Raw genomic sequence first — 10,882 nt, 5'->3', positions numbered from 1 at the left:
CTCCCAGCCACCGGGGTAAGGCTAGAAGGGAAAGCGGGGAGAAGGGACGAAGCTCGCCGAATTCAGTGGCGGAGCACCGGAAGGGCGCTGGAGCCCTGGCATGGCCCCTGCTGCGGCAGGAGCGACTCGGGAGTCGCCCCGTTCTTGACAACCTTGTGCGCGTCTCTCATCCCGGAATGTGGTGACAAAAAAAGGTGAGGAGGGGCGAGGAGTAGGGAAGCCCGGCTTGTCCGCTGGTGGGGGGTGGGGTGGGGGTCTGGACTTGTGGTTTTTATGCAGCTAATGGGTCCTGGGGTGGGGGTCTGGACTTGTGGGTTTTATGCAGCTAATGGGTCCTGGGGTGGGGGTCTGGACTTGTGGGTTTTATGCAGCTAATAGGTCCTGGGGTGGGGGTCTGGACTTGTGGGTTTTATGCAGCTAATAGGTCCTGGGGGGGGAGCGGGAGAGGTTATTGGGAGGGGGAAAGGGACGCCGTGGTTGTAAAGGCTGGAATAAGAAGTGGGGGAGGGGTGCTGGGGAGGGGGCTGCGACTGTGAAAGACGGTTATGGGGTTACAGTTAGGGTGGCAGGAAGACAGGAGGGGGCTCGATCCACTATAAAGAGGTGAGGGCATAGTAGGCTTCTGAGCTACACAAGAGTTGCACCCCACCCCCCAATTCGCTTTATTTATATGTAATGAAAGTGGCTACTAATTAGCATCCTTAATCTTCTCTCTTTTTTTTTTCTATGTTGGCTCTCTCCCAAATTATTGTGCTATCAGTGGTTCTCAACCTTCCTAATGCCCTTTAATACAGTTCCTCAAGTTGTGGTGACCCCAACCATAAAATTATTTTCGTTCTTCTCTACACGATCCATTGTCATGGGATGGTTTGCTAATGAAAATAATACATAACAATAGCTTTAATAATACAAAAGATGATACATGACATAGTTCAGTCAATACAGTTTCCTAAACCATCGGAAATATGTGTTTTCCGATGGTCTTAGGCAACCCCTGTGAAAGGGTCATTCGACCCCCAAAGGGGTCCCGACCCACAGGTTGAGAACCGCTGTGCTACATGGTTACAAGCGGGTGGCTTGGAGGGGGACGGATTGATGTGCAAGGGCTCAGCCCGGTGGGGCCACTGGAAAGTCCAGTTTGGGTTGGGGGCAGTTATGGGGGCATAGAGGGGCGTGAGGCGTCCCCACCCCCTCTCCCTATAGTTTCCCTCCCCCCCCCCCAGGCGGAGTAGACAGAAGGTAGTATCCAGTGTTAGTACTATTTAGCGTGGACCCATTGAGATAAATGGTACATAGGTTAGTCATGACCAACTTGAGTCCCGTTCGCTTCAATGGGTGTACACTAAGCAGGACTAGCATTGGATGCTGCCCAGAAGGGGCAAGGAGGGTATAGTGGTTTTGCCAGAGGAGGGGTCTATTGGGACCGTTGGAAGGAGGCGGAGGGAGCCTTCCTACGCACACGCTCCTCGGAGGAAGCCCCATGGAGTTCCGCGGGGCTTTCTTCCGAGTAGAGTGCACATAGGATGGTCTCCCTGAGAGTAGCGGGCGGCGGGGCAGGAGATGTTTTAGGGTGGATTCCTGCATTGAGCAGGGGGTTGGACTCGATGGCCTTATGGGTCCCTTCCAACTCTGCTATTCTATGATTCTATGGTTCTGTGTAGTGTCTGCTCGGCCGCGGCTGCAGGATTTTGTAAGGAACGGAGAGATAACGGCGTTGGAATCACAAGGGGTGGGGTGCCTTTGGGCACCGGCTTTAGAACTGGAAGGCAGGGCGAGAATCGGGAGCGAAAGGGAGAGGCTCGGGGCGAGTCCTGTAGCGAGGGTGGAAAGGCATGGTGGGGATGATCCCGGTTTGGACCGCGGATCACGGACGCGCGAGAGGGAATCCCCGATGCAGGCTTGAAAGGAGCACTTGCCAGGTTAGGCCTGGCGGGGGGCGGCGGCGAGACGGGTTCGCCTCCTTTCCTCGGATTCCTGGAGCCGCTTCCCTTCGCGTGTCCCCCCCTCCCCGCCGGCGTCCTTAGCTGTGTCCGGAGAAGTGGCTCGGACGGACAAGGCGGAATTAGATTGTCCGTCATTGTGAAGTCACTCCGGGAGGTGGGGGAGAGAAAGAGAGAGGGAGAGACAGACAGACAGACAGACAGAGAGAGAGGAGCCGGGAGGGAGACGGCTCGCGCGCACCACCTGGGGGAAGCGGCCCGAGCTCGGGGCTGATTCCCGGCTTCCTTCCTGCAGGGATGTAGGGTTGATAGAGGGGGCGGGGGGATCAGGCTCTGTGCACGGGGTCTCGCTTCCCCCAAGGGGCTTCCCGCTAGGGTAAGGACGGGGCGGGGCGCCGGAGGCTTCGCGTCCACGTGCGGTGGGGCAGGGCGTCGTTGTAGCGATGCTTTGGGCTTAGGCGAAGGTGGGGGGCTGCGGCGAGGTTGTGAATATGGGTAGGTGGGTGGGAACTGGGGAAGGCCCGAAGTGGGTACTACTGGCTGAAGGGGCTGGTTGCTGCGCGTTTGGAGCGATGGGGCTGGAAAGCTGCCTTTTCGGCCCAGGCGACCGGAGAGGAAAAAGTGCAAGCAAAAGACTGACAGTGCTGGTTATAGTAATGTATCGCATCATTGGAATGATCACAGCAAATGAAGGGGTGTGTGTGAGAGAGGTACCTTATGCTTGTCCTTGCTCAGCTGTTGTCATTTTCTGGCACCAAAAGAGTAATGGTTTGGGAAACAGATGGCAGTATCATCTTTAATTTTCTTCATCAGTGCATCAGCCACTTTGTTCTGCCTTGCCTGTAATGTGGCAGGGTGAGCTGGGGGAAAGACTCACTATTCGGCTATATTGGGTGGTATAGAAATGTAATAATAATAATAATAATTAAAACAATCATACTGCTACTTCTTGGATACATAGGCGTAAGCTGTTAGCATGTGTCATAAAACAAACAAACTGACAGCGCCTTTATATATCTAAAAAAATAAACAAACAACCCCACAATTTCTGTATCTTTATAAAAAGAGATACTAAAGTCAGTGGTATATCTCTCTGACTGCAGACAGGAATTTCGAAGACTATAGCGGTTTAAAAAAAATGCAAGATTTATTTATTTTTTAGCATTAGAACAGACAACCTGATTTTTAGGAACATTACCTAAAAAAACCTGAATTTTAGAAATATTGACACCAGTCATATCTGATCGTATCTTTGCATTATTTATAGCTCTGTTGGAACTGGATGAAGAAAAAGAATGGATATGGGTAACCAACATCCTTCCATAAAAAGGCTGCAAGAAATACAGAAAGAAGTCAAAGAGTTGGAATCACAAGTAGTAGCCTTCAGTGGTCTATCCAGTGACAGAGCTTACAAGAAACTAGAGAGGGCTTTGACTAAACAACTTTTTGAAATAGACTCTGTCGATGCAGAAGGCAAAGGTGATGTTCAACAAGCCAGGAAACGGGCTGCCCAGGAAACTGAAAGGCTGCTTAAAGAACTGGAGCAGAATGCCAATCACCCCCAAAGGCTGGAGATAGAGACCATATTTAACGAAGCACAAATCTTGGTGGAACACGAAATCTCAGCTTTTTATAAAGGAGGCAATTGCATAACTGACGAATTTGAAGAAGGCATTCAGGATGTCATCTTTAGGCTCACTCAGGTGAAAACTGGAGGGAAAATCTCTCTGCGGAAAGCCAGGTATCGCACTCTGACCAAAGTATGTGCCGTTCAAGAGATCATAGACACTTGTACAAAGCAGCAGCCTTCTCTGCCTTTGTCCAGTGATGCACATCCTTCTGTCTCCAAGATTAATTCTGTCATGTGTGATGCGAATAAAGCAAAAGGGACCCTTATTGCTGTTTTAATGGGAGTAAACAACAATGAGACCTGTAGACATTTATCCTGTGTGCTCACAGGCCTGATTGCTGATCTGGATGCCTTAGATGTATGTGGCCGGCCGGAAATAAGAAACTATCGTAAAGAAGTTGTGGAAGAGATCAATAGATTGCAGAAATACCTGGATCTGGAAGAGGAAGCTGATACCACTTACGCATATGACTTGGCACAAAACAGGTGCATTATAAAAATAGAAGAAATCCGCAAGAATATGAGAGAGGTTCATGCTTCTCTTTTAAAAGTAGAAAAGGCTTCAGATTTGTATTTGAGGTCAAAGGCAGAGCTGCAAGGGTTAATCGCCCAGTTGGATGAAGTGAGTCCAGGCAAAAATCCGTGCATCCGAGAAGCCAGGAGGCGGGCAGTGATAGAAGTACAAACCCTCATAACATATATTGACTTAAAGGAGGCACTTGTCAAGAGGCAAAGCTTTGTGGAACAAACGGAAGCAGAGCCTCCATCTCACAAAGCAGTTTGGAATATTCTCGGGAACGTGTCTCAGATTCAGCAGGAAGTGCTGTCTTTTGACGGGAACAGAACGGATAAGAACTACATGAGACTGGAAGAGCTCCTCACTAAACAGCTTCTAGCACTTGATGCTATAGACCCTCAAGGGGATGAGCGCTCAAAAGTAGCCAGGAAACAGGCAGTGAAGCTTGCACAGAATATTCTGTACTATTTAGACATAAAAACAGATGAATGGGAGTACTGAAACAACAGAGGTCTTGTGCCTGATGTTGCTCCCTCTCACACACTTTATGCCAACCAATGTCTCGCAAACACAAGACCAAAAGTTGCTCATCTCTTAGAGGCTGAGTAAATGTTGGACTGGGCTATGCAGCAGCTGCCTTAGTCACAGCCATCTTTTCCCCCCTGAAATCTGTAGCTCACACAATTTGTAGTGAAGACTTCCAGAACTTCCCTGCCCCAACATTTGGCCAAAGCATCCTGTAGAGAATTCTTCGACGCTAAGAGAGAGAATGCAATGTGTCAAAGGAGTTTTCTTAGATCAGACAGGGTGAAATTAATGAAGAGGAGATCTGCAGCTAATGTCTGTTAGCCTTAAACCAGCTTAGATGTTGCAGTTGTCTGATAGCAGTACAGTTGCAATCCAAAGGATTAAATGCAAATTACGTATGGTCTTTTTTTGTGCGTTTGATTTAGTCTTGCTGAACTCTCACCTATGGCTTTGCTCTGTAGTTTTTAATAGTTTGGGTCTATTTTAGGGCACTGTGTAATAACAGCTTTCGCATATAGACATACACTGTAGGCCACATGACCTGAAGCGCACTACAGATTTCTATAGGATTTCATCAGAGTCAGTAGTCTGCAACTACACTGTTTCAGATTCAGGTCATTCTGGAAGGAGTTTTCATAACCAGGGTTACATCAGATTTTTTTTTAAAAAAAAATATGCGACATGTATTTGAAAAATAGATACTACTTAAGAGTTATGCTAAATTCTTCAAAGTCAAGAGGTCTCCAAACTGGGCCCTTTATGTCTGTGGAGTTGCTTTAGTTTAATTTTGTGATGTCCAAAATGACTTGGGTAGCTTATCAATTATTCTTTTGCATTTTTCTGGATCAAATGGGGAAAAAATATTGCTTCTTTTGGCTTAATAGAAAATCAAACACATTTATATGCATGTGTTTGGTCCATAACCATTGGGATTTGTCATGATTTCATGTGTTGCTCTTATACCCTGGTCATTCTGGGCTTAGTTCCTTTGAGCTATATCAATGACCTATGAAAATACTTTTTGTGATGTGTGATGGCAACGTGTATATGCCTTAGATGTGTTTAATTCATTCTTCTTACCTGGTTTTTAATCTTCCAAGCAACCAGAATGGCAAACACTTCAGAATGTTTCTACTTTTAAGTGAAACATAGCTATCTATTGTGTTAGTTGTCTTGTGTAGGTTGCATGTGTCATTCCTCAATAACCCTAGTGGTTTTTGGTTCCCCCCCCCCCCCCCCCCCGGCTTTTCCTCATCCTTGGTAGAGCCTGACACCTGTGTCTGAACATACTCTAAATACACTGAACTTGAGTTCAGTTTAGGTTGTGTTCCTCCCTGTTGCTTGTTGATTCAGAAAGGTAGAAACCAGCATCAATCATAGCTTTTCAGAGTACATTGTTAGCGGCATGCAGAAATTGGCAGTAGATAGAAATAAATTTTAAAAAATTAATTGTTGTTTTTCACACAGTTTCTGTAATCAAAATTACTGGCTTGTAGAAGACTATTTCTTTGAAACGGCTTTATAAATGTAGTCCATTCCTGATACTGCATTTCTGTTTATAAATAGGTTTTTAATACATGATTAAAGAAGCAAGGCTATCCTTCGGAAACAAGTGCCTTCTAAGTGACACTTGAATTGAGAGTCCCTTGACTTCATGGTGCTTCCCAGTGAAGTGTCTTCTGTGCCCTTTGGATTGCTGTTACCCTTTAGCTCTAATGTGGATTAAAATATGCTACCATATTTGCAGAAACGTATTGCCAGCATATTAACAACCAACTGAGGGTCCAGATGGTTGAACTTAAGACACAAGGCTTGTTTGCAGAGGAGGACATAAGCTATGGTGGCTTATTTCCCCCACTGCACATTCTGGGGTGATTTGTATAATTACTCTCACTAGTGTAGCTTACTGTATTATGTGATCCCAGCAAGGGTAGCCTGATGCCATGGTTAACAAGTCACCTCAGAATCTTACAACAGCCAATGGGTTCTAGGTGGCTTGTTAACTATGGCAACAAGCCACCCTCACTGGTTTTGCACGATATGGCAAGCGATGCCAGCGAGAGTAATTATGCAAATACCCCTGGCGTTCGCAATGGGCGAAATAAGCCATAGTGCCTTATTTCCCCCTACATGATCGTGCGAACCTGGACACAGTCTCAGGAGCCGAGTTCTGTTCTTGGCCTTGGACCCAATGGCTCAATATGTGGCCCTGGCCCAATTGCTTTGATCTCTTCTGTGCCTCATTTCTGTCATCTGGAAGATAGGGGTGGAAGTGCAAGACAAAGAACTTGTTTAAGTTTGGTGTGTCGTTTTTGTTCATTATGGATAACTTCTTAACACATCTTTTGTCAAGGAAAATTATGGTTTCCATTTTAGTCTAAGCTGTATACCTCCCAATGCTAAAGAATAGGCTTTCTTGGACACTTCACCCCAAATGTCTCTTCTTTACTCTTTCCTGCTGATTTGAAAATATTACTTTGTTCTGCTTGTATCGTTCCAGTTCTTGTTCTTAGTGAACAGGCTAGCATCTGCAATTATGATAGTTTCACTTTCAGTAGGTGCTCTTATTTTAGTTGTAAGGGCTTTGATCCAAAGCTCTGGGTGCATGCATGCAGGGCTTTCATGTGGCTTGGATTTCCCATTGACTTAATTTTCAAGGAGGCTCTGCATGTATATTGCTTCTAAACCTGTTTTGCATACACTGCATGCCATACAGATTTGGCCTCACCTCAAATTCTGTGGGAAAGCCATTGCTTACACGAGAGCCTGATATACATGTTGATGCTCTCGCAATATATAAGGAGCTCTTGGACTAGACTTCAGATCTAACATGTATTTTTTTGAGGTGAAAACTAAACACACTGAATGGTATCTCATTGTGATCCATTCATGGAAGGCTCTTAAATCCAATGGAGCCTTTTGTGAATTGTATGAGGTGAAGTGATTTTCTCTGATTCCCCCTTTCCTATTCAGCCTCCTGGGCTCCCAAAATCAGAGAATGCCTTGGAACATTTTGTGTGGGCAGCAGGACAAAGGGTAAATTTTCAAAGTCGTCTTCTCTTCCCCTTCCATTCATGGAAACCTCCATCGGACCAAAGAGCCTTCTGTGAACAGAAGAACACAACTGAATACACCCCAATGTTATTGTTTTGATTAGAGATTCATAGGCTTGGATTCTAACTAACGCTCCAGGAGTATCCCTTCAGCAGAGTTCCTCACACAGGATGCTGCCACCAGTGGAGTGGGGGTGGGTAATTCTTGCTGATTCCTCCTGCCCCCATGAAAATCTGCTTGAAAATGTTGGGGAACCATCTGGAACAGTGTGGGAGATGGTGGTGCAGGAGGCTGCAGAGGGGAGAGGCAATCAGTGAAAACTGCCATTCTCTCTTTCCAGTGGAAGCTTCTGCTAGATAAGAGTCTCTTCTGTGGACGGAAGGAGCGCCTCTATCCAGAAGATCCAAGACATTGTACTTAATCCCCTCCCACCCAGTTATTTTATTTTTCAGTTGATGTAAACCCTTTAAAATGCTATGGAAATGCTGCGCTTTCTGAAATTGTAAATGTAGACTCCCATTATTTAGGGAAATTCTTGAGGTGTCCTTCTCATAACTTTATACTGGGGAAATTCTTAACAATAAAAAGTAGATATTGCAATAGCAACATAACTCCCCATTATTATTACTTTATTTTTAAACCTCCAGCTCGTAAGTTTAAATGTGCAATGCTACGGGGTGATCTTTGTTACAGTATTATAAATCATTTTTCTGCATGAATAAAAATAGTGAACTAAATAAGCTAAACCAAAAACAGTCTAGTATGTGGATTTTAAGAAATCCTTGTTTTGTGCTTTTAAGAATGTACTTTTTCTATTTAATATGCAAGCAGGCTAGGAAACAACGCTTCCTTTCCGTTGTGGTGGGCTAAAATGTTTTCTGCTATTGAACTTCTCAATATTGGACCAACCCAAGAGTCTGCATTTTGTTAATTTAAGTTTTTTTGGGTGTGCAGCGCCATGACATGTAGCACAAGAAACAAATGGATGTAGTTTTGCTGTACCTTTAAGCATCATGGTTTTTGATATTTTTCTGATTTAAGATTGTATTGCTTTAGGAGCATTGTTGATCCAAGCAGTCTTGTTCTGATATTTTTGCCAGCAACCCTGATACAGCTGTATTTCTTCTGATCAGTTGGGATTTAACCGTGTGTGTTTTTTCTATGATTGGCAATCCATTTAAATGAGTCCCTGCACTTAAGCTGTCTTTAAGTGCCAGCACTCAAAGTTGTACAGATTGTGCTGTTTGTCCTTTATTTTTTCAAAATATAATGAACGTTATGCCGTGTATGGTTCTTGCTTTTTGGAATCTGTGTGTCGAGTCATTTTTACGTATTGTGTTGCTTTGGTGTGTATAAATTCAGAGGACAAATATTCTTAATAAAGCATTTTGATGCTTTCTCAATTCATTTCAAAGGTCTCTTCCTTTTTGATGCATAGAATATTCACTTATCCATGTAAAATGAGATTTCCCCCCTGTACTAATTAGGAAACAGGAGTTTATAACGATCACTGATGTAAGTGTTAGAGTTCATTAGATGATGGGTTCCCTCCCCCCCCTTTTTTTTTTAAATGAGGAATAGATTTATAGTGACATGTGCAACATCACTAGTAGAATATAATGGAACATCATAGCTCAGTGCAAATATTTAAGCAGCTTTTTATTATAATCTGGTCAGTAGTCTTCTAAGAGCATCTTAGGCTGGCAAATAAAAATGGGTCATTATCGTATCATTACCAAGTGCTAGGCAGCCGTATCCTATCAACTGAAAGCAAGTCACATTGACTTCATTGTAACTGACTTTCACATAAGTACACATGAGATTGCAGATGTGACATCTTAACTACATACTACACTCAGATGTGTGTAACTGAACTCCAGGTGCCATTCTACACCTAGGAAAAGAAACTTCCAGAGTTGAGAAGTGGGGGAGGAGGAGAATAGTGAATGTTTTCTCCATCTGCCATTTTGCACAAGACATCCTCTCTTGCATCCCAAACTGCTGCATGGGGGCAATTTCACGTAAGGAGCAGGAGGTGGGAAAAGGTTGAAGCAGCCCTTCTCCCTGCTACTAAATACACACAGGAAGACGTTTTTATGGTGTTGGTTCCAGCACATGGTCTGAAGGCATATGAGGCAGCCACCTTGCTGAAGCAGCGCTGGTCAGGTCAGTGCTTGGAGCGGAGGCTACCTGGGAACATGCATCTAGCCATCTTGAATTCCATGATGGAAGAAAGGTGGGATATAAATGGAATAAATTGGTGGAATCAGAATTCAGTTGCATACATTTGCATGTAATGTGTAATTTCGGCTTTCTGTCTTTGTGTTCAATGACATCGGAGGCCTCTGCTGGGTTTTCAATGCCAATAGTTTCCATAGGTTTTTTTATTTAGGGGGCGTGCCATTTGGGTTTTCTGCCTCAAGCCAGCTTCATTTTCAAATCTAGAACACTAGATTTCCACTTAGATTGGTGTGTTCACAAAGACACCTGTGATTACATTGGCAGAAAACAAATTGAGAGTCAGTTTCAGGGCATAAGCCAGTAATCGTATATATCTGTGAGAATCTTTCTGTAGGAGCAGGTTTTCATACAATACCAATTTCCCAGTGCTGGAAAACATGTTTGTTTGAAAGACACACCCTATGAATTGCAAGACCTAATGCCAACTGTGTAAGGGATTGGCTATGGTTGCTCAGTGTGATGAATATACTTTGTGCATGCTCAAGGGCAGTCTTTTATTCTAGGGCTGTTGCAGCTCTCAATACAGATTCTGGGGCAGATTCCTGACTTAAACTAGGCCCTGCAACTTTCTCCAGAGTGTCAAGTGTTGGACACTGCACGGCACAATAGAATAGGCTAGCTTGAGTGCTTCTGTGTTACGTCGGTGCTGTAATTCCCTTCTAGCCCTAGTATCCAAGCTATTCCTCTAGGGGGGAAACTTAAAATATAATCAGAGCACAGTGACCTTTATAATTAATTTTTTGCTCCAGTTTTGTCAGGCAAACTTCTGTCTTGGTGGAGCTCATGAAGAGAACCTGACTTTCAAGAAACTAGTCAGAAAACATATCAACAGGGCAAGGCATAACTCACAGCTGTATCCTTATTAATGTTTGCCCTGGATCCATGTCTTAATTATTGACAGCCTCCTCTGCCAAGTGCAAAACCTAACCAAGAAACAAAGGTGATCAAGCTGCTTCTTAAGCACATAACTTG

General features: G+C 44.5%; 1 protein-coding gene across 1 annotated transcript; it reads left to right on the top strand.

Annotated features, from left to right (window-relative positions):
• Positions 1-16: 16 nt before the first annotated feature.
• BAG5 (BAG cochaperone 5) lies at positions 17-9,070 on the top strand. The gene is made up of 2 exons (XM_063118100.1): positions 17-194; positions 3,208-9,070. Exon 2 carries the CDS (start codon positions 3,236-3,238, stop codon positions 4,586-4,588), a length of 1,353 nt encoding a protein of 450 aa, XP_062974170.1. The 5' UTR covers positions 17-194; positions 3,208-3,235; the 3' UTR covers positions 4,589-9,070.
• The last annotated feature ends 1,812 nt before the right edge of the window (positions 9,071-10,882 follow it).

Source organism: Elgaria multicarinata, chromosome 2 (genome assembly GCF_023053635.1).
Source record: "Elgaria multicarinata webbii isolate HBS135686 ecotype San Diego chromosome 2, rElgMul1.1.pri, whole genome shotgun sequence".
Classification (NCBI taxonomy): domain Eukaryota; kingdom Metazoa; phylum Chordata; class Lepidosauria; order Squamata; family Anguidae; genus Elgaria; species Elgaria multicarinata.
This window is presented reverse-complemented; position numbering and strand designations above follow the sequence as displayed.

Coding starts and splice junctions, on each gene's coding strand:
- BAG5 (XM_063118100.1), top strand. CDS start 3,236: ATGGATATGGGTAACCAACATCCTTCCATAAAAAGGCTGCAAGAAATA.